This window comes from Phacochoerus africanus, chromosome 9 (assembly GCF_016906955.1).
Source record: "Phacochoerus africanus isolate WHEZ1 chromosome 9, ROS_Pafr_v1, whole genome shotgun sequence".
In the NCBI taxonomy this organism is placed as follows: Eukaryota; Metazoa; Chordata; class Mammalia; order Artiodactyla; family Suidae; genus Phacochoerus; species Phacochoerus africanus.
The window spans coordinates 103010039-103034779 of NC_062552.1; the positions used below are offsets into that span (position 1 = coordinate 103010039).

The 24741-nt window shown below is 43.8% G+C and overlaps 1 protein-coding gene across 1 annotated transcript in view; it reads right to left on the reverse strand.

Annotated features, from left to right (window-relative positions):
• Window positions 1-10283: 10283 nt before the first annotated feature.
• The window catches only part of TMED8 (transmembrane p24 trafficking protein family member 8), a 30829-nt gene continuing 16371 nt past the window's right edge, over window positions 10284-24741 (reverse strand). Inside the window, exons 2-6 of the mRNA XM_047795027.1 lie at window positions 23505-23586; window positions 17041-17170; window positions 14726-14852; window positions 14198-14503; window positions 10284-12718 (exon numbers count right to left, since the gene is read on the reverse strand). Of these exons, the coding sequence (XP_047650983.1) occupies window positions 12501-12718; window positions 14198-14503; window positions 14726-14852; window positions 17041-17170; window positions 23505-23586 (863 nt within the window). The 3' untranslated portion in view covers window positions 10284-12500. The remainder of the gene's footprint in view (window positions 12719-14197; window positions 14504-14725; window positions 14853-17040; window positions 17171-23504; window positions 23587-24741) is intronic.

The window sequence follows — 24741 nt, forward strand, 5'->3', positions numbered from 1 at the left end:
AGGAGAAGACCAACTCAGCTCTCAAAGGCCCACCACCGCTTTTCTGGAGTCTCCTGTGGGCTTTGGGGGCTGGGCCTGTGGAGGTGAGGGGGTCTGTGGGGACTGAATCAGGGGGGTTGCAGAGAGAAGGTAGGCCCAGGGGAGCCACCGGCTCAGAACCAACTGAGAGATAGGAAAGGACTGTGTGGGGCATGGGAGGGGGATGGTCAGCTGTGGTTGTTGGCTTCACTCAACAACCACAGCTCGTGACACAGGAGGTCATCTGTAGGTTTCTGGGCCTGCACTTTCAGGCCACAGAGGCTATCATGGGTTCCAGCCCTGGGGACTCCATGGGGTCCAGGCCATCACCCTGGGTAGCTGCCCTGTGGCTCAGGAATGTGGAGACCCACCCTTTGTCCGGCTCCGGCCCCTCCCTTTAGGGAACCATCCTCCCGTGACCTGGAGCTGGATACATGGGAGAGAAGAGAAGCCCCTTCTCTATTCCCAGAGGAACATCGCTGAGCTCTAGGGGGCAAAAGAATGTAGTACTTCCACGCGGTCTTTCGCCTTTGAGAGCACAGCTCCCTCAAGTTCCTCTGGAGCTGCGCTCCTGACCTGCCTTTTACCCCGGTACCTAGCAAGGTGCCTGGCCTCCTCCATAAATGCACGTGAAATTGAGGGAGACTGGACGAGCGACTTCCCGCAGTGGGTGTGGCCACGGCGGAAGAAGAACAGATGTGGGAGTGGTCTGATGCTAGTAATTAGAGGCGGAGGGTCTTCCGATGCTATGGAAGTAGTAAACCCTGGCAAATACTTTAGAAGGATGAAAACAGGAAGGGAGCGCTGCCAGGAAATCTTGGAGAACAAAGCAAAATATATACGATTTTGTTCCAAAGCAGTTTTGCATATCCATTAAGGAAAGTTGTAAACTTAGTGGACAAGCACATGGATACACATTTTCTTAAGGTAAGTACTCCTTCTCCTGGTTCCTCCTAACTTTTAGACATACCTTACTTAGCGCTTGATTCCAAGTTCACAAGCAGGCGTCATCCCGCTTTGGGAGAATACCTGAACTAAGAGGGCTGCTGAGTGTGGCCAGACCCTCATGGGTTAAAAGAGCATCAAGTTCAATGTCAAGAGCTGCACCGTGTGAGCTGCGCACATGCATATGATCCTGAACTATGCCAGGATCAATGATATAACAGATATGAGTGCCTTTAAAAGTTAGAAAATGATCTCCAGCACGTTATGGGTCAGCCGTGACACTCTACACTCAGCACGCCCAAACACAGTTCGTTAAAGATCCCTAACTACATGTAGTCTGCCTGAGCTTTTTATTGTTGCTTTGGTGTAGTTTGGTGGGAAGATTATATTCATTTATCTCACAATTAGTTCAGATCTCTTGCTCCTTTATACATCAGCCTCTAAAATTTGTTGCAAAGGGAAGCAAGGATGGATCTAACAGGTAATCTTAGGACCACAGATATCATGGAGAAAAATATTTAAATGGTACCCATCTGTGCTCAGATGTGAGTCCTTCCCATTAGCACCAGGATGTGCAAAGGTAGCGTTTTAAGAGATGTCAAAGATATATTATGGTGTCATTCCCGTAAATGAAAACAGGCTGCAAAACCATCACCCAGGACTGTGTTAAATGATTACTGTGGTATCCAAAAGACTGATTCCAAATTTGAATAGAGTAAGTCAGCCCACTGGAAAACGAACATCAATGGGGACCAAATACAAAACTCCATGATGTTCTATTTAGTAATCATCACTCTAAACCCAATTTTTCTGCCCTTGGGCCAAACCCAGATCTCAGTTCATACTCTGCCATACATTTAAATGCAGATGAAAGATCCATCATTAATCTCATTCTCAATTGTTTCTTGTTAATTTTTTCTTAATTTTTATAGTAATGGATTATAACATAATTCATATAGATTTAAAGAATACTCTTCCTCTTAAGATGCAGAGGAGAGATGAATAAAAATTTTTAAATGTAATGTTCATTAAGATATAATTCCAGCCTACTCTCACCACTGTTATTCAACACAGTATTGGAAGTCCTAGCCACAGCAATCAGACAAACAAAAGAAATAAAAGGTACCCAAACTGGAAGAGAAGAGGTAAAACTGTCACTGTAAGCAGATGACATGATACTAAATATAGAAAACCCTAAGGACTCAACCCCCAAACTACTTGAACTGATCAACAAATTCAGCAAGTAGCAGGATACAAGATTAACATTCAGAAATCAGTCACATTTCTGTATACTAACAATGAAGTATTAGAAAAGGAATAAAAAATACAATACCATTTAAAATTGCACCCAAGGAGTTCCTGTCGTGGCGCAGTGGTTAACGAATCCAACTAGGAACCATGAGGTTGTGGGTTCGGTCCCTGCCCTTGCTCAGTGGGTTAACGATCCGGCATTGCTGTGAGCTGTGGTGTAGGTTGCAGAAGCGGCTCGGATCCCACATTGCTGTGGCTCTGGTGTAGGCCAGTGGCTACAGCTCTGATTCGACCCCTAGCCTGGGAACCTCCATATGCCATGGGAGCGGCCCAAAGAAATAGCAAAAAAGACAAAAAAAAATTGCACCCCAAAAAAATCGAATGCCTGGGAATAAACCTGACCAAGGAGGTGAAACACTTACATGCTGAGAACTATAAAACATTAATCAAGGAAATTAAAGAGGATTCAAAGAAATGGAAAGATATTCCATGTTCCTGGGTTGGAAAAATTAATATTGTAAAAATGGCCATGCTACTCAAAGCAATCTACAGATTCAATGCAATCCCTATTAAATTACCCATGACATTTTTCACAGAACTAGAACAAACAATCCAAAAATCTATATGGAACCATAATAGACCCAGAACTGCCAAAGCAATTATGAGGAACAAAAACCAAGCAGGAGGCATAACTCTCCCAGACTCCAGGCAATATTACAAAGCCACAGTAATCAAGACAATGTGGTACTGGTACCAAAACAGACATACAGACCAATGGAACAGACTAGAGAACCCAGAAATAAACCTGGACACCTATGGTCAATTAATCTTCGACAAAGGAGGAAAGAATATAAAATAGGGAAAAGGCAGTCTTTTCAGCAACTAGTGCTGGGAAAACTGACAACCGCATGTAAATCAATGAAACTGGAACACACCCTCATACCATGCACAAAAATAAACTCAAATGGCTTAAAGACTTAAACGTAAGACAAGACACCATCAAACTCCTAGAAGAGAACATAGGTAAAATATTCTCTGATATCAACCTTACAAATGTTTTCTCAGGCCTGTCTCCCAAAGCAACAGAAATAAAAGCAAAAATAAACCAATGGGACCTAATCAAACTGACAAGCTTTTGCACAGCAAAGGAAACTATAAAAAAAAAAAAAAGACAATTTACAGAATGGGATAAAATTGTTTCAAAAAATGCAACTGACAAGGGCTTAATCTCTAAAATATATGAACAATTTACACAACTCAACAGCAAACAAACAAACAAACAAACAAACAAAAACCCAACATCCCAATTGAAAAATGGGCAAAAGACCTGAATGGACATTTCTCCAAAGAATATATACAGATGGCCAACAAGCACATAAAAAAATGTTCAACATCACTGATTATTAGAGAAATAGAAATCAAAACTACCATGAGGTACCATCTCCCACCAGTCACAATGGCCATTATTAATAAGTCCACAAATAAATGCTGGAGAGGATGTGGAGAAAAGGGAACACTCCTGCACTGTTGGTGGGAATATAAATTGGTATGACCACTATGGAAAAGAGTATGAAGGTAACTTAGAAAACCATACATAAACTATATATGACCCAGCAATCCCACTCTTGGGCATATATCCAGAAAAAACTTTCCTTGAAAAAGACACATGCACCTGCTTGTTCACTGCAGCTCTATTCACAAGAGCCAAGACATGGAAACAACCTAAATGTCCATCAACAGATGACTGGATTAAGATGTGGTGTATATATACACATTGGAATACTACTCAGCTATAGAAAAGAACAAAATAATGCCATTTGCAGCAACATGGATGGAACTAGAGACTCTCATACTAAGTGAAGTAAGTCAGAAAGAGAAAGACAAATACCATATGATATCACTTATATCTAGAATCTAATATATGGCACAAATGAACCTTTCCACAGAAAAGAAAAATCATGGACATGGAGACTTGTGGTTGCCAAGGGGGAGGGGGAGGGAGTGGGATGGACTGGGAATTTGGGGCTAATAGATGCAAACTATTGCGTTTGGAATGGATAAGCAATGATATCCTGCCGTATAGCACTGGGAACTGTATCTAGTCACTTTTGATGGAGTACAATTATTTGAGGAAAAAATGTATACATATATGTGTAACTGGGTCACCTTGCTGTATAGAGGAAAATTGGCAGAACACTGTAAACCAGCTATGATTGAAAAAATAAAAATCATTATTAAAAATGAATAAATAAATAAATAATTTTAAAAAGATATAACTCCAATGTTTCAGGTGCATAGTGAAAAAGTTTATTTATGACAGATTTCAAAACTTGGAAGAGAAGACAAAGAATGCACAAAAGCATCACAAAACTGTTACATAATATAAAAACACAAGAACTGAGCTATTTCAGGAACCATAACTCAGGGTCATCTGTGTAGCACAGCAACACATTCAGTGCCACAGGGTGGTAAAACAGAGTATTTTAAAGAAAAAAGTACTTAGCAGGACATAACAAGTAACAATTTGGTTCAGAGCTCTTAGAAATCACATGAGATATTGACAGCATTTCTCATGAAGGGAAACATTTAAAACAAAGTGACCAAAATAAGTGAGTGATTGGGATACTTTGTATTTTAAAGAAAAGACTGTGGCTGTTTCCCTTCCAGATCTTTTTTTGTGATGTCAGCATCAGTGCATGATATAAAATGATAAGGAAAGAATGCCTTTGGGTTACCAATTGCTTATTTACCAAGAAAGCATGGATATCTTTCAGTCAACTGATAGATCTCAATATATGGCACCAAAGCAGACGTTTCAGAAATAGAAGCTAAATGGCATATAGTTTAGGAAATATTTAAGCACCTCCTCTCTTCCAATGATCCTTACCCAAAGTCTGTCTTTCTTATAATCCATCACTTGGATCACAAAGCAGCCTTCTTCTAGGAATTTCAAACTACTTCCCATTATTAAGGGAAATGGGTACACCAGAGTCACAGGTTGCTGGATTGCTTTCTCCAGACTTACCTTGCTCTTGAACATGGCTAAATGGCAACAATTCAGCTTGATCGAGCCAAATTCATGTATGAGACAATAGTCTCAGAAAGGGATGTTAGTGAAATTTTTAATATGGAATTATTTTTCTTTTCTCTCTTGTTTTATGGCTGTGCCTGTGGCATATGGAAATTCCTGGATTGAATCAAGATGCAGCTGCAGCCTAAACCACAGCTGCAGCAACACCAGATCCTTTAAACCACTGCACCAGGCCAGGGATCAAACCTGTGCCTCCGCAGCAACCCAAGCCCCTGCAATCGGATCCTTAACCCAGTATGCCACAGCGGGAACTCAAATACAGAATTTCTTAGTAAAATATACTGCTTAGGACATGAGAAGAGGAATTAGGATGTTTTCCAGATGATTCCTGCCTAGACTTAAAAAGCAACACTAACAATCAATCACAGGTAACATTACAGACGAGGCATTTCAAACCTGAGTGAGGAAGCGTTCAGAAAGAGAGCTCCTTTAACTGACAGGTGAGCTAAGAGCTCTTCTATAATCCCATATGCTACAATATTTCAACCCCAAACTTTACAAATGCTCATGACCCTATATCAGGACTTGAGAAATGCATGAGAAAAAATACATTTTGCCCCCTGGAAATCATTTTACATATATGATTTTATCCCTAGATAAGTCAACCATCTGCCTTAAAAATGACAGAAAACTGTGAAATTTAACTTTTAAAAAGCCCATATCTCTAGATTTCTGGGGTACCTTTTCCTCATCTCTTAAGAGTAATGAAGAGCCATGAAATTAAGTGGTCCACATGCCTAGGAGCCTTAAAGAAATCAAAGTACACATACTAGAAATCGGATCATGAGTTCAAATCAGGGGCCGGGACTACAAATAATTTCAAAGCCAGAGTCTTGGTACCTTTGGACTTAGTTTTTGTGGGAATGACTATTTGTAAATGAACCCCACTATCAAGGCTTCAGGCAATTAATTGGGTTTTCTTAGGTTGGTGACAAAACTTTAAAATAGAAGGGATTTTGTCTGGCCTTCGTGATTCAGGCAGGGACAATGCAACACCCTACAGGGGGCAGTGGCCACACAATACTTAGTGAAGTTCCTCTCATCCTTTGGGTCCCAAATCCTGCCCTAACCTCACTATCTAAATAACGGGGTAGACGTCAAAGGAGTGCTCACAGGTGCTGGACTAGTTGGACAGAACAAAGCAGCGACATTGACCATAACCAGGTACCAGGAGAGCCAAGGCAGCTCTTGCCAGGGTGCCTCCCCCCATTCCCAGAGAAGAGGCCACCAGGAACAACTTCCAGGGGGTTCTCCTTTATAGAAGGCCAAAGTCACCGCCCACAGAAGACTGGCTCCTGTAGTGGGCTCTGAAGCCAGATTCTGGGAATTGCACACTCACTCTAAAATTCCACTCTCAGTGGTAACAGAATCTAGTTCCCAGAATGGGGGGCTTGCTCTATTCATTAGCCAATCCAATTAACTTGTCTTCCTCATCGGCATAGCATTGTCACATCCTCTTCACCCACTTGGTAAGGTTAACAAGGGTTCCAACTGCACAGTCATACATGAGTTACCAGGCTATCCCAATATGGGACTAAAAGTCGCAATCCCTCTCCAACCCTATTTCCAACCAAGGATGAGCACCTTATCTACTCAACTCACTCTGTTATTTAATTCTGGTTAATCAGGTACACTGAGGTCTTGGATCCCATGCTGCCAGTGCTAAATAATACCATAAATAATCAAGACATCAGAGAGAAATGGAGGGGGCCTAGTTCCTCTCTCTGTCTGTCAGCTGTGTGGAAATGAGAGCCTTGGGACAGGATCCCACGTGCGTGAAAAGTAGGACTTTGGCCATATGGATACTCACCATATATTGGGTTGCTGGAAAGCACCCAACTGTGACTGGTTTTAGACACAATAAGTTCCCTGCTTATTCCCCAAAGACTCATGCATCATGGCTCCATGATCACAATCAAATGCAATGAACACCTTGACTTGCTCCCTAAAGAGCATAAATCTCTTAGTAAGCTACCCTCACAAAAACAAAATGAAATCACCTTGCTTCAGACAGAAACCCACTTTCCAACTCTCCAACCACTGAGATTCTGGGGATGATGCCCTTTCCTTTTCCAGTAAATTCAGGGTCCCAAAAGGTCAACACTTTAGGCCAGCTGGAAAGAGACTAGTGAAAGTGGTTGATGTGAACCTTTTCGACCCAGAAGAAACTTTAAAGGGAAGCTCTAAAAGGGGAAACAAATGGTGTCTGCGTGGTGGTTCCATTCACTGCTGTATGACTATCTGACAGAGAGTCAAGAAGATGCTAATTCCTACACCTCACAGGGGGGTCTGCCTACGGAGGACACAGCTCGTTCACACTCTTGTGGCTGGCTTGAGGGTCTTCTGGGATATTCATCAAAATTAACCTGTTTCATCCCCTTTTGGCTAGAGTCAAAACCATCTGAGGCTACAGTGACACGGGTGGAACTCTTCTTAGTCTTTCTTTTTTTTTTCTTTTTTGTCTTTTTAGGGCCACACCCACGGGATAGAGAGGTTCCCAGGCTAGGGGTTGAATCGGAACTGCAGCTGCCGGCCACAGCCACAGCCACAGCAAAGCCAGATCCGAGCTGCATCTGTGACCTACATCACAGCTCACGGCAACCTGGATCCTTAACCCACTGAGCGAGGCCAGGGATCGAACCCAAGTCCTCATGGATACTAGTCAGGTTCATCAACCGCTGAGCCACGACGGGAACCCCTTCTTAGTCTCTTTCTAAATGTACCATCTTTTTTCATGGTCCTAGACTCACAAGGCAAATCAATACTCAGGCCAGGATTATACTCAGCAGAGGAGACCTACTCAAAAATGTTTCTGAAGTTAATGCTCTTGGAAAAGGTGGCAAAGTGGGTTTGTGCCTCCAACAAGCACAGTGAGGACCAGTGAGGCTTCGGGCCTAAAGAACAGATCCAACAAATGAAATGCAAACTAAAGACCAACGCAAAATTAGGATATGAGCAAAATTCTGGGATACATTTGATGGCTTCTCTCTTTTCATCTCATTGTTTTCATTTCTTACCATCAATGTAAAAAGGCAGTCCTCAAGCTGCACCTTTTCACTCATGTCCCTTCCTTTAAAACAACAGGCTTTTACATAAATATTAGGGTCATTCAACTCTATACCTTAGAACCTTATAACTTGGGGTTAAATGGCAACCTTTTGCAAAGAAGTAGCCTTAAAAATAAACATAAAAATACAGACTTTAGGGTTTGGATCTTACCTAGTTCTTTCTAAAACAGATTGGATAGGGCTCATCAAAAACATATAAAGAGTTCCCTTGCAGCATAGTAGGTTAAAGATCCAGCATTGTCACCGCTGAGGCTCAGGTTGCTGCAGTGGTGAGGGTTTGATCCCTGGCCCAGGAATTTCCACATGCCACAGGCATGACCCCCAAAACCCACAAGACATACACAGAGATATTTTCTATAAAGGATGTTTTACAATAATATCTAAGCCCACTGATTAAGATAAAACAGTGAGTTTTCATGTTTAACTCTTCCACATACATATTATAGGGGACAATATATACTTTTTAAAAGTCTAGAATGTTCTTTCCTAAATAACAGCTAAAAATATTTTTAAAGTGCAAAACAAAGAATGGGCTGATTTCAAGTTGCTACCAACTTTCATTTTAAAGCTACATCTTGTCTGAGGATTGAGTTTTAATTTCAGAGTCCTGAGGGTGTGTCATAAAGCAACAGAATAAAGTCCTTCCAGAGCAGTTTTACAATCGCCCTCAATCTGACAGGCCAGGCAGAGAAGAAAACCTTAGAAATTGTGGCCTGAGGGAGAGGGGAAATACAGCATGAGTTTTGAAAGATGGATACCAAGAAACATTTTTATGAGGACCACGTCCGCAGGTAACTGGTGTTGAATGAAGCAAGTTTGCGAAAAAACCAGGAGCTCTCTGACATAGGGGAGCTGATGTCTGTGCAGGAATGTGCTCTAACTGGACACTTGTCAAAAGGAAGAGAATGGCAGAATCTTCTTTGTTTAAAAATTAATGGTTTATAATTTTAAAATCTATGGGATGGGTATACATGAGGCTATTTTTTATAAATTTCTTTAAAAGTTTTCTGTTTGCTAAAAATTTTTCCAAATAAAATCTTAGGAAAAAATGAATACTTTAGACTTTTCTAAAAGCCCCATCTCTCAACAAAGCAGCAAAACTCATAAACAAACCAAAGAAACTTAAGAACTCAGCCACTCTGTGGAGAGAATTCCAGTCTTTTCCTACTATGAAGTATTTCCTTTCCATTGTATGTTAATATTTATTTGTGCTCTAAAGAGCAGGGTGAGAGTCAGAGTTCCCTGGTGGCGCATCCAGCGTTGTCACTGCTGTGGCTGGGGGCTGCTGCTGTGGCTCAGGTTAGATCCCTGGCCAGGGAACTTCTCATGCCATGGGCGTGGCCAAAATAAAGAGAACAGGGTGAGGATGTAAGCAAATGATTTTCATTGCATTGTTTGGTTCTGTAAACTCAGACGGGGAGAGACCAAGGAAGTGACTACTTCTTAGGATTTGTTGAGATTTTTATGAAAGTCTCGGTAATGACCTGTGCTTCAGTAAATACTATTTTGTCCCTCAAGTTCAGTAATTTTAGATATTTAATAGAGGACAGTGAATGAATGAGACAGTGAGAATGTCTTCTTTTGGCTATTTCTTGGTGAATGGATCAAAGAAACACTGATTGTTAATAAAACACCAGGACCAAATGAAATGTTACCATGTCCAGGACTCAAAAGTGACCAGACAGTAAGAGGCACACAGAGGTGATGGGAACAAGTCCCTCAGGCTTCCCTGATGCAACAGAACTAGGATGCCAAAGAAAATATGTACAGAGACTTCCATGGCAAAAATAAACAAGAAGTGTTATCCCAAGGAGCTTGCAATGGTCTGACAGCTCCATTTTAAGAGAAAGTCAGAAGTTAACGATAAACAGGAAAAACAAGCCAGGCTTAAGCTGACTGGAGACGAGCTCAGTAGAAAATTCCTTTATAAAGATTCTGTTCAATTAGCTAAGGCATGATTCAACTTTAGTGATGACAAGAGTAGTCACTCAGCTACCTGATGGGACAACGCAGAGCAAGTTGCTTTCACTGCCCAAATAGGCAGTTACTAAGCAAATTTCTAACTTCTTACAAGGTATATAAATGTGGGCCAGTGTAATCCTCTACAAAAATGCACTCGAATATAAAACAGTGGAGGTATGAGGCCACTCCGAGGATGGGGATGCTATGGCAGGTCACGGCATCCTCTCCTACTTGGGGCTTGGCTCCCAGAGGAATAGAAGGGGCAGCTGTATCGCCCTTCGTTCGTAACGGAGATGCCACCGTGACCGACTGTGAGGAGCCCTGTTCTCTGAGCTTCTGCTTCAGCAGAGGGGAGGCTTGGTGTGAGGCACCCACGCAAGGAAGGAACGAGCCTAAAGAAAACATCGTGAAGAAGGTGACTCCTCAGAGTAGGCAAAGGACCTGAAGTCCTGGAATCACAGGGTACCTCTGGTTGGCTAGGTAAGTCTCCTGCCCTCAATCCCGGGCAAATGGACAGATCCCCTCACCACCCAGAACTCCTCACAGGGAGTGCTTGGGTAAGCTGGCATCATCCGTCCATCTCAGAAGGGGCAGATTCCTCCCGAGCATCACAGGACTGACCGGCGGACATGGGACATAATCACTTCCCAACGTCTCCTGAAATCATCAGCTTCAACTCCAGAGAAGAGGTGGCCTCAATGGCTCAGAGCAGATGGAAGCCTTCTGAGAAACAGACGGAAACTGTTTCAAAGGCGAAATGAAATGTGCTTTAAAAATAAATAAAGTAATAAATAAATCTAATTATTCATCAAGATTCTAAGGCAGTAACAGGCTTGACACAAGGACTAAGAAAGAAGGCAATACAGACAACTGCAGTGGTCCCTTCTCTGCTTCCTCCTCTGCCAGAGACCCGGCCACTCTGCACTCTGGTGATGCTGGCTGCAGTGCCCAATGCATGCCTGCCTGGTCCTCAGAGTTAACAGAGTGGAAAAGGCCACCACCAGGGACAAGTTGACTTCAGCCTGGTAAAGAACAAATCCATCCAGCAGTAACAATGAAACTTCACTATCTTTTCCCTAAGAGATTTTGAACACCAAAAGCTTTAAGCCCTCAATGTAAGAAAGCGAAATCCAAAAGTTTTGGAAATCCAACAGGTTCCAAAGCAAAATTTCTAAATAACGACCCTATTCTAAAGGCCAAAAAACAACAACAACAACAACAAAAAAAAAAACAGTGGTAGGGAATCTGAGTGTTTTGTTTTGTAACCTCCTCTCTCAGATCATGTCTCTCCTTCTTTGACCATACCAAAAAAATAAATAAATAAAATTTAGTAATTCTTGACTTTCAAAGATGTGGGTTCCGAGATGAATCCAGTACCTAAATTTCCACCCTTTCCCCTTCGGCCACCAGTGTCTTTGGAAGGGGACACTATTTCTTGAAATAGGAAGTGACAGTGGCAGTTTTTCTTCCTGCATGTTCAACTACACTGACCATCACTTTGGATTGCATGGAAGTTCTTGCTGAAATGGCAAAGACAGGCTTCGGAAAGGGAGGAGAGGAGGGAAGGAGGCAGAGTCAGACCGTCAGGACCAATAACACCCCTCCAAAGGCAGTGAGGGCTCCCGGCCTGGGCTTGAGACCATGAAGAACCAGCAGGCGGGCATATGGCAGTGGTGAGCGGCTGGACAGAGCTTTCTCCATCCAGGAGACTGGGCTCCTTCATGGACACTGTGCTTTGCCCTCTTCCAGCCCTTGCAAAAAGTGAAGAGAGCGGGTGCCACTAAACCCATCTGCAGGAAAGGCTCTGGGAGCAGAGAGAGCAGCAACTGGAATAATACACCTTGTACCAAAACAAACCTAGTTTCAACACCCAACTTCCTTCTAGGCTTTTTCCTGATGGTTTCCTCCACCGGGAGAGTCTGCTGGAGTGGAAAGCAAGAAGAGCGTGAGTCGGGGACCACAGAACAGGGGCACTACACCACCATCTGCAGAAGCCAAGAAGGGGGAAAGCTACGTGGGGGCGACTGTCAGGCATGCCAGGCAGGGCATGAAGGTCAGGAGCCTCCCGCTCAGCGTTTAGCTCTTGCCTGTCCCAACCGAGAGGCCCCAGCCGGCAGCCTGCCCCGGCCCGCGAACACCCGCCTGCCTCCTGCGCCAGCGGGCCTTCAGCTAGTGTAGTAGACGTGGAAGTAGAGAGTCTTGTTGCGGAGCAGGGAGTAGGAGTTGTCGAACTTGAGCAGGTAGATGCCCTCGCCGGGGTAGTCGTGGCTGCCGGCCTGCACGTCCCGGTGGCTGTCCCGCCGGTACACGGGCATGACCTCCCCGTAGCGGCCCCGCAGGGAGCTCCTGGAGCCTCTCTCCACATCTCCAGCTGGGACAGGGTCTGCAGCAGCAAAGGGCAGGGGGTTTGGATATAAGCAGAGACCAAAGGGGCCTACCCGAAGGTGAAAAGGCGGACCAGGTAACCCAGCGGTTTTCACCCAGGGGGGTGCTGCTGCCCTCCTTCGGGTGTCTGGTGGCCTTTGAGCCATCAGAGTGACTAATGGGTGATACTGGCACTTAGTGCCCAAGGGTCCAGGAGTGCTGAATATCAGGACAGTACCTTCTCAACAAAGACATGTCGCACCCCAAAGGCCAGCAGTAGCTCCACTGAGAAGCAAAAAGTTAAGCCTTTGAGAGCCTTCCTAGCTCCAGGAATATCTGGACTGTCCCAAAATTTAGAAGGGAAGGTTCTGGCATCCTTTAGTCCACAGGTGAAAGAACCAGCTAAAGGAGGCAGGAAATGCAGATAAACGTGCTCTACAGAGTGAGCCTGAGCTCCACTGGGCCCCTGAAGAGCAGCAAATAGAATCTGAGCGTCTCCTCCTTCCTCAGGACAGGAAGATTTCCCTGCAGACTTGCTTTTCCATGAAGAAGCAATGTAAGGGTTTGATTACAAGATTATATGGGGAAATTGAGGAATAGGACTAATGCTTAGAACCAGCTGTTACATTAAAAAAAAAAAAAGCCTCGGGGCCACCATGAGTAGGTGCAAGGAACACCTGGAACAGAGCACAGACACTATTTTTAAATACTGCTCAGGGCAGGAAGGAAAGAAATAAACAGCAGTCAGCCAGCTGTGACAGTTTGGAGGGAGGAGAGAATGGGTACCTTTAGCAAACTGTAATCCACAGTTGGGTTTCAGACCAAGAATAAAGGTAAATATCCTACAACTGAGAAAGAATATAAAATAATCTCAGGTTTATATGTGATCTGAAAAACAACTGCCTCCACATACAGCAGCAGTGACCCACCTCTTTCCCCGTCCCCACTCCATCCTTGTCCCCAAGGAGATCTCAGAGGAAATAGCTAGGTACTGGTTAAAAAGAAGCTTTCGGGGGAGGGAGTGGGATGGACTGGGAATCTGGGGTTCCTAGATGCAAACGATTGCCTTTGGAATGCATAAGCAATGAGATCCTGCTGTAGAGCACTAGGAACTATATCTAGTCACTTGTGATGGAGCACGATGGAGGATAATGTGAGAAAAAGAATGTATACATGTATGTGTGACTGGGTCACTTTGCTGTATGTACAGTAGAAAACTGGCAAAACACTGTAAACCAACTACACTGGAAAAAATAAAAATCATTTAAAGTAAAATAAAATAAGGAGCTTTCCACTAAGGCGTCAATACCTCTCCACCAGAATGTTCTTTTAGGGTCTGACTTTGGCCTGCATCACCCAACTTAGCTGGCGATGCTGAAAGGGATTCTTCACCTGCCAAAAGGAAGAGGAGGAGGACTGGTACAGCTCAGGAAGTGATCGACAGAAATTAGGTTGAGCCAGAAAAGGAAACTGCAAATTGTGTTCACATTACATTTACCTTCAATCTCCTCCTCCTCGTCCTCATCTTCATCCTCATCCTCACTGGAATCACTGACCTGAACAGTTATGTCAGTGCTGGTTACGGGGGTCCAGTCAAAGTAAACGCCAAAGCCAATGTCATAGTCATCAGTGGCAAACTCCCAGCAGACACGCTTCCCCTCTGGATGGGTAGGGACCCGGATGGTCACCACCTCGCCCCGCTTCACCACCAGACGGCTGTTCTTCTCTTTACCCAGCCTGCTTTTGAATTCCTTCATCTTGGCAAAGGTCCAGATGCACGGAGGAGCCATCAGAGGTGGGGAGACTGAAAGGAAAGGCGGCTGACTAGTGAGAAAGAAACCCAGAGGAAATGCTGCCTCGCCCGGCGACCTGCTCCGTGGGGCTGTTGCAGTCAAAGACCTTCCTCCTACTGGCTCCCCTGACTTCCTTCCAAAAGTCCCTTTCTTTCTTTCCTTCCATCTGTCTGCCTTTCTTTAAGTTCGAGCTGGGAATAAACAAACACCTTCGACACCCCTAAAGTTCTCACCTTTCCTGTGGTCCCCCAGGAGGTCTGCAGATTCCAAATCAGCTGAAAGAATATCTATAGCTCCCGTGTGCTCCGACTGGATCATAACGATGTCCCCAGACCTTTGCGGACCGTGGTACCTGGCCATCTACACAAGAGAATTCCAGTTAAAGGACAAATTTGAAGGCAGATTCCAATTAGCCCCTTCCCAAATGAAGGCTGCCTGTCCCTGCCCCGTTACCTCCACTCTCCCCACTCAGAGTCCAAGTGCCAGTCAGCATTCCTCCTCTCTCCCCCAGCTACCAGTTGTTGATACATTCTATCAACTTTTTGCTAATGCCACCAACATGTTCTCTAATTTAAAGATTCTCTCTTGTTCTCTCCAACTTCTTGCAACAGTCCCACTTCAGACTCTTCATAAAACCCTTCCCCACAAACATCCTCAAAGTCTGCTGACTTTTGCATCAACAGTGTTTCTGAGCCATGCCTCGGTCTTGCCTCAGTCTGCAGAGTCCCTCCCTGTGCCTCCTCTCGGGGCAGGTCTTGCATCTGGGGTTCAGCTCAACCTCCACTCAGCCGTTCAGCCTCCATTCAAAGGTTACTTCCAAATCACTGTCGATCAATTCACCCAAGTACTGCAGAGTCTTTGACTCAGACTCTCTCTCACCCACGGCACACCTTAGATGTCTCATATTATGTACAGGTTGTCTCATCCACCAACATTGTTCTATAAATAATTACAACCTCACCTTAGACTAGCCCCAGGATTGGCATTTAAATAGCATATCTGCTGCCAGACATCTAACTTGCATGGAAGAGTGCAACTGTCACTCGATCCCCAAAGCCCTCACCGACCTGTGGCAGGAGCCTGCAATCTCTCCCTAGTGGGTTTCACTGCAAACCACTCAGATTAGCATTCCCCTGTTTTCTGCTATTCTGCCTTAATTTCCTGCTCCTTCTCCAAGCATTTGGCAGGTAACTCAAGAAGAAATGTACAACTACTGCCAACACAGGAAAACGCATCAGTGAGACAGAAAGAATCGGAATGATGTTAGCAGTAAATAAATGAATGAATGAATGAATGAATGTTGTAAACTTCCCGGACTATATTCTCATAATATCTGTTTCTGGAGAGAAAGTCCTTCCGCCCTTATTTCCATTGTTAAATGAGGTAAATCAGACTTGGACTAGCTTGCTTGAATGATTCCTTCCTTTTCCAGAAGGTTAAAGAAAGAAAAGATTTAGTTTGCAACTTCTAAGCTGCACAGACTTAGTAAAAGTCACCCATTGCTCTTGGCCTCAGTCTCCTCATCTGTAAAATGGGACATAATAGTACCTATCTCACAGGGTTGTTCTCAGGAGTGAATGAAGTAGTGTGGATAAAATGCTTTGTAAACTACAAAGCATTACAGAAATGTAATGATAATGTTTGGCACTGTCTTTACTGACACCAACACCATTTCTTATTATTATATATATATATGTATGTATGTGTGTGTGTGTGTGTGTGTGTGTGTGTGTATGTATGTTAATAATGATATAAATAACCCATTCCTCCATGGCAGGGAGACCACTGCTATGAGGTTTTAACCATAAATACTGAGTAGATCTACCACAAGAAAATGGAGGCTAACACATAATTCGGTGGTTAAGGGCATTTCACATGGAGAATATTTTATTTATTTATTTTTTAAGATTTTTATTTTTTCTATTCTAGTTGATTTACAATGACATGGAGAGGATTTTCAACACCATGTGAACAGTCATTATAACGCTTCGTTTTGTGACTGGATGCTGACTGGCTGCTAGTACAGGGATGAGCCCATGATCACTCCCCAAATAATTAAACATGAAGTGACCAGGGCTTTCTTTCTTTCTTTCTTTTTTTTTTGCCTTTTTTTTTTTTTTCCCCACTGTACAGCAAGGGGGTCAGGTTATCCTTACATGTATACATTACAATTACATTTTTCCCCCAGCCTTTCTTCTGTTGCAACTTTTTTTGCCTTTTTTTAATCTTTGGTCTTTTTAGGGCTGCACCCATGGCATATGGAGGTTCCCAGACTAAGGGTTGAATTGGAGCTACAGCTGCCGGCCTACACCACAGCCACAACAATGCCAGATCTGAGCCGAGATTGCAAACTGCATCACAGCTCATGGCAACACTGGATCCTTAACCCACTGAGCGAGGCCAGGGATCGAAACCGAAACCTCATGGTTCCTAGTTGGATTCGTTTCCGCTGCGCCACGATGGGAACTCCCAACTCAACCCAATGCATTTAAATTCTGGTGCCACAAACTCGTGCTTTTCAAAGACAAAGGGAGGATGTGCTCCGTACCTTGCTGAGGACCTGGGCCTGGCCTGCAGGCAGCAATTCCTGTTCCACCATGGCCTGAGCCTCCACGGCACCAGCTGCCTTCCGCGGGCCTTCCTCGGCATCCTCCCTCCCTGGAGATACCATCTGCGGCCTCCCAGAGGAAGAAAGCATGTCAATTCAAGGACTCCTTTCAAAGGCACAGTAGTCCTGGAGAAACTCAGAAAGAAAAAACCTTCAAAGGGCACCCTCAAGCCCTGCTTTCCCCTGGCATTCAGGTCCACTGCCGTTTCAGCGGACCGCTGCCCAGGCTAAAATGGCCGACGGTGAAGCAGTGACAGCATGTGAGGCCTGGGAAGGACACCACCAGGTCCCAGGCTGAGAGAACCATGTAAACATACGGCTCGGTTGTCTGAGACGAGACAACGAGATGCAGATCTGGTTTTATCCCTCACTCTGGGACCCATGCCATTTGTTCCACACAGCATTTCAACAAAAGAAGAGTTAGGATCCCAGTTCTGTTCTACATATAAAGCTGCTGTTGGAAGCAAAGGGAGGGGGCTTCGCCTAAGACAGAAACTGATTACAAAACAAAGGAAGTGCAGACTGATGAGCAAGGCAACCCCCTCCACCATCACCCAGGAGCAATCAGCGGTCCCATTCACACCCTGTACTGACATCCATTTCACACCCAGTTCACTGGGCAATAGAAAAAGGCAGTTGCTTTTTTCCCTTATTTATTTATTTAGTCTTTTTTTTTTTTGTCTTTTGTCTTTTCACCTTTTCTAGGGCCGTACCTGCGGCATATGGAGGTTCCCAGGCTAGGGGTCAAATCAGAGCTGTAGTCACAGGACTACACCACAGCCATAGCAACGCCAGATCCTTAACCCACTGAGCAAGGCCAGGGATCGAACCCACAACCTCATGATTCCTATTCGAATTTTCTAACCACTGAGCCACGATGGGAACTCCTATTCTTTTTTTTTTTTTTAAGGGCAGCACCCTAGGCATATGGAGGTTCCCAGGCTAGGGGTGAAATTGGAGCTGCAGCTACCAGACTACGTCACAGTCAAGCAATGCCAGATCCAAGCTGCATCTTCGACCTACATCACAGCTCACGACAATGCTGGATCGCCGACCCACTAATCGAGGCCAGGGATCGAACCCGCATCCTCATGGACACTAGTCGGGTTCATTAATGGCTGAGCCACAACGAGAACCCCTTTTTTTCCTTTTTTAAACACATTAATCTCCTGTCCCAATGACTTAAAACACAGCTCTTCAGATAGCTGATTTTAAATAAGCAAGGGAATAATACATGCTCTCTTCCATTTCTTCTGGCTTCAGAGAGACCGGAAAGAGAGCTAAGTGCCAGGGCTAGAGTATAATACCCCAGGCTTCTGGAAATCTGTTGCCAGCAAAAGGCGGCATAGAGTCTTTAAAGCAGCAGTTATCAAACTATGGTCTGGGGACCCCTGGTGTCCTTAATACTCTTTCGGGGAAGTCTGTGGAGTCAAAATCTCTTCATAATAATTCTAAAATATTATTTGCCTTTTTTCATTTTCATCTAATCAAGAGTTTACGGTGAAATTTTCCAGAGACTACATGACATATGATATCACAAAAGAATGAATGCAGAGGCAGATCTGAGAATCAAATTGCCTTGTGTTAAGACAGACATTAAAGAGCTTTACAATGTCTCTCTTCTCACTAAATTATCTTTGCTTTGGAAGATAGTTGTTTTTCATTGAAGACATTTATATCAACATGTAATGAGTTCTTTTAAAATGAATAAATAACTTTCTTTTTTTTTTGGCCACATCAGCAGCACGTGGAAGTCCCCGGGTCAGGGACTGAACCCATGCCACACCAGCGACCCAGGATGCTGCAGTGACAATGCCGGATCCTTAACTCCCTGTGCCACGAGAGAACTCCATAACTATTTTTTTAATTTTCCAGTTTTTATTTCTAGTATAGTAAACATTAATAGATATAACTTACATAAATAAAAATTCTTTGAGGTCCCCAATAATTTTCAAGAGTGTAAAGCTTTGAGAACTGCTGCTTTAGGGTATGGTTCGTTTCCTCAGAAAGGCTGAGGAAATGCCTGGGAAACAGCACAAAAAACGGAGGGCTTATTTTTTTTTTTGTCTTTTTGCCATTTCTTGGGCTGCTCCTGTGGCATATGGAGGTTCCTGGGCTAGGGGTTGAATCGGAGCTGTAGCTGCCAGCCTACGCCAGAGCCACAGCAACGCAGGATCCGAGCCGCGTCTGTGACCTACACCACAGCTCACGGCAACGCCGGAACCTTGACCCACTGAGCAAGGGCAGGGATCGAACCCGCAACCTCATGGTTCCTAGTTGGATTCGTTAACCACTGCGCCACGACGGGAACTCCGGAGGGCTTATTTTGAAGCTCCTGTTTTCTTTTCTTCTTTCTTTTCTCTCTCTTTTTTTTTTTTTTTTGCTTTTTAGGGTCACACCCTCGGTATATACAAGTTCTCGGGCTGGGGGTCCAATCGGAGCTGTAGCTCCCAGCCTACACCAGAGCCACAGAAACGCGGGATCTGAGCCGCGTCTGCGACCTACACCACAGCTCACGGCAACGCCGGATCCTTAACCCACTGATCAGGACCAGGGATCAAACCCACATCCTCATGGATACCAGCCAGGTTCGTAACCCAATGAGCCACAGCGGGAACTCCCCTTCTTTCTTAATATAATCAAGAAAAACCACTCTTAGTTTATAAATTACCCCTTCTTCAGATAAAACAGAGCCATCTTTTGGACTATTTAAGTCTCTTCAATTTACCTCAGAACAAACAGGAGACAGTTACTAATGAAAATCAGAGCTGTGGTTCATTTTTATGGGTTTGCTTGGGTAATCCTGTGTAAACTGTAAATTGGTCTAGGCTGCAACCCTATTTTATTCTTAAACCCAGAAACCAGAGTCCATTTTGGTTCCCTGACACTATTTGTAATCTGTCTCCTCTATTAGGAGGTGAGCCTGAAGGCAGGGACTGGGTCTGACTCCCTATATCCGCACAGCATCTACCACCAAGCCTGTCGCATGGAACCCCGAGGCCCTCTGCGCTCCGGCCTCATCTCCTAGAACGACCTCCTCTTGCCTAGCCCAGTCCACTCCAGGCACAGTGACCTCTGGCATCTCTGAGGGTCCTCAAGCACCTCAAACACTCCCCCAGTGGAGGGGTGGGATCTGCTCTGGCCTCAGCCTAGAAGAGTCTTCTTCCAGACACCCCAGGGCTTCCTTCCCTGGGTATCTGCCCAGCTATCACTTTCAGGGAGGCTTCCTCTCCCTGGCCCCATCACTCTACACCCTTATCTTGCTTCATTTTTCTTCACTGCACTTATGACTGCCTGACATATTATGTTCCATGTTTTGTTGATGACAAGATGCATATTTGTTTTCAGATTTTAATGCAACTGAAATACAGGATGTTCTAAAAACTGGTGGTGTTTTATAACTGCCGAGGGCCTGGGTTGACATGGAATCCTTTGTCGGGGATTTGCATGTGCCTCTGCCAGGGCTCAGGAATGCTACCAACTGAGGCGAGTGGACATTAAGACCTGTTTAAGAGTTTTAATTCGCAGTGGCAGAGTGGATTTAGACAACAGACTTGTGGTTTATATTCTCAGGGGAGGTATTTCTTCCTCCCCTCACACAGCACCGAGGTTGAGACATTCAAATTGCCCTGTGGTCCTTTTCTGTGCTTTCCTTGCTTCTCTGTTCACTTGAAGGTGCAGGCTTTTGGTGTCCCAGCTCCGCGGGGTGGGGCTCTGATTCGACTGTCTTGGGCATTCTGTCCTTTCTTGGTGGAATATAAAGGAACAGTACATATTATAGTTCATGATGACTTAGATTCTATGAAATAAGATGTATACTTTTTCCACCTGCCTTCCTAACTAGAATATAAGTTGCATGAGACCAGGGACTTGGATTATCAGTTCATTTTTGATGCCTTCAGAGCCTAGAACATTGCCAGACAAGAGCAGGCTCTGAATAAATATCTGTTGAATGAATAAATGAATAAGTTAATTTTTGTCTGGGAACTAAAGAGGACTATTCAAAATTGTGAGAACACAACAGCTAATGTGACCATCAGCCTTACTGTATGTGCATCTAAATTGCAGTCTCTTCTTTGCCTCTGTGCATGCTACTTTGCGCAAATAAGATTCTGCTTATTTTAAAAATGTTTTAAACCGGACATGCATAGCTACATAAATTTAATATTCACATTAGCATTTTATGCTCTGAAGGATTAGGGAAGGGTATTTTGGGAATCTTTGATGCCAATGATAAACCATGTAAAGGAAAAACCCGTGCTATAGGCCTTCTGGTTTATGCTTGCCAAGAGCAGGCAGGCCATCCCAAAGGGAGGGGGAGCCTGGCCGGCTGGCCAGCCTTACTAAACGAGATAGAGGTGTGCCGTTCCCACTTCTAAACCATACAAAACTTCAAGCGTCATGCTTCCTGGATTTTCTTTCACACTCTAGATTCTAGAAACGAAACTTGAAATTTTATCTCCTTTTTTCTAAGAATATTCTATATTCTTCACATAAAATATTTTACTATTAAGAGGAAAAATCAGTTCTGTGCCAAAAGCCATCCCCCAAAGATTCTTCAAATCAGCATGTGCAGAAAAAGGGTGGTGGCGGCAGGAAAACGGAAGGACAGAAGGACATTCTCCTCAGAGGCTTTAATGAGAACATGAACTGTCTCAGATAATCAATGCCTTGAGGAGGCCGTGTCTTCTGAAAGGATCCTCATGTGTAATAACCTATTAGTTCTAAGCATAGAATTCAAACCTTTCTATTGCTACTTATGAGAATAAGCTTCAGAGTAAACAAAACTATAAAGCTGTGTGAACCTAGGCAAATTATTAAATTCACTGTTTCACTGTCTTCATCTTAAAAAAATTACTAATTTCATGAGGTTTGTTATGAGGATTAAATGAGATAATACTTTTTTTGGGCTTTTTTTGGCACATGGAGGTTCCCAGGCTAGGGGTTCGAATCGGAGCTACAGCCACCCAGCCTACACCACAGCCAAACAAAGTCAGATCTGAGCCGCATCTGCAACCTACACCACAGCTCATGGCAACACTGGTTCTTTAACCCACTGAGCGAGGTCAGGGATCAAACCCGCAACCTCAAGGTTCCTAGTCGGATTTGTTTCCACTGTACCACGACAGGAACTCCCCAAGATAATACGTTTTAACACCTAGTACAGTATTGAGCAAATAGAAATATTTGATAAAAAGTATCATTATTACAGAGAAACATTCAATAAAGTATGGGTATTATATTATGATCACCAACTATATTATAATTATACTAATCATCATCTCCCAGTGTCTGATTTCTGAGGGGAAAAGATTTACTTCGTATACAAAGGTAAGATGAATGAATGTCTACTTAAGAAATAACTTATTTTAAAAATATCTTGGGGAGTTCCCGTCGTGGCGCAGTGGTTAACGAATCCGACTAGGAACCATGAGGTTGCGGGTTCGGTCCATGCCCTTGCTCAGTGGGTTAACAATCCGGCGTTGCTGTGAGCTGTGGTGTAGGTTGCAGAGGTGGCTCGGATCCTGCGTTGCTGTGGCTCTGGCGTAGGCCGGTGGCTACAGCTCCGATTCAACCCCTAGCCTGGGAACCTCCATATGCCGTGGGAGTGGCCCAAGAAATAGCAACAACAACAACAACAAAAAGACAAAAAGACAAAAATATATATATATCTTGGCATTCCCCCATCCCTAGCCACCAACTTTGTAGGGGACACAGAGATCACTGGTTCCACTGGACCGCATTGTACCACGAGCTGATCAGTTAAACTCTAACATCCATAGCTCAGGATTTTCCAAAGAACAGTTTTTCGTTAATTATTCCATTAATGTTTCATGGCTTCTATTTATTCTAGAGCTCAGTACCATTTCCTTTCTGCTCTACACTCTGATATCACTGTTGGCAGGTAGATGAGAAGGATGAAGAGGGAAATTAAGAATGACAACCTGAAGGTCATCATTACGGTTTAATCTGAAAACGCATAATAAAAAATTGCCCCTAAGAGTGTGTGTGTGTGTGTGTGTGTGTGTGTGTGTGTGCGCACGCGCGCACGTTTTATGGGTAAACACCAAATACACATTCTCTTGAATGTCCATCTGGGATCCACTTCTAGTGTTTTAACATTCGAACCTGGTCTTCAAGAGGGAATAAATGATGACACTACACTATTTGTTACAGTTTTATTCTTGGAGAGTAACAAAAAAAAAAAAAAAAAGATCACCTGCAATAGATCTGGCTTTGCCCCTAAACACACTTAAGGGTTTAATAATTGATGACAACACTCTCCATACTCTTCACCTCAACCTGTCTTTCCCCTTAGAGCTGCTGTCTACTTCTTTCATCAGTTACCATTTCAGAAGTAAAACCTCTAGAAGCATTAAATCCAAAGTAGTTGCTGGCCCTACCTGTAGGGTGAGGAATGGGGTTCTGGATCAGAGGCAGAAGCCACGAATGAGGCGGCCTTGGTGTCCTCTAGATCTTCATTGTCTAGAAAATCATGGGAAGAAAAATTCAATACCTGAGAGGGAACACAGCTATAATCATCTTGTATCTTTTAAAAAATCTGGCAGTTTCAACCAACTTTCTCTTTCTAAAAATACTCTAAGCACAAACTTTATACTCTGGGAGGCCCAGTACATAAATTATTCAAGGCATCACATCCAAATATTCTCAGACTGTTATAACCACTCAAAAAAAATTTTTTTTCCAAAACAGGTCCCCACAGAATTAATCCTAATTCACGGATCACATTTCTCAGAAAGCAAACGGTTAAATTTGGTAGAATGCACAGGACAAAATGACATGTAGGATGAGATGAACTAGAATTCAGTGCCAAAGTAGAGAGTGCCACCTCGACACTGAATCAGCTCACATCACTGTATCTGGGGTCAGATAAAGGATTTTTGCAATTTCATTCATTCACTCAATCACTCATTCACCAATGACTTACTGAATAACTGTTAGGCATCCTCATGGAATACACAGGTGAAATGCCAAATGAAGGCCAGGTTCCCAGGCTCACAACAAGCCTATGGCTGGTATTCTCATCACCACTTGCAGGTAAGGAAACTAAGGCATAGAGACAGGCTTCAAACCCAGGCAACCATGCTCTTAACCATTAAGAGCTACTAAGTTTTATGGTGTATCCATTCAGCCTTTCCATCAGAAAAGCATATGGCTCAGTGTGTTTAGATAACCCCTGGTGAACCTCCTCTAGTTAAGATAGCAAGAAACTGAAGCTCAAGGTTCACTGCTCAATTTAAAATACAACTTAACTGATATAAACTTCAAATGCTAAAAATTTCAGAGTTTAGTAGCAACATAAAAGTGTAAGTGACAGGCAAATATTTGCGATCTAACTTTAATCTGGTCTCATTTTGTTCATATGTAAATACATAAATCTTTTTTTTTTTTTTTTTTTTTAGGGGCTGTACCCACAGCATATGGAGTTTTCCAGGCTAGGGGTCAAATCAGAGCTGTAGCTACTGGCCTACACCACAGCCACATCTGCAACCTATACCACAGCTCACCACAACGCAGGATCCTTAACCCACTGAGAGAGGCCAGGGATAGAACCTGAGTCCTCATGCATGCTAGTGAGATTCATTTTCTCTGAGCTGAACTGGGAACTCCCAGGACCTA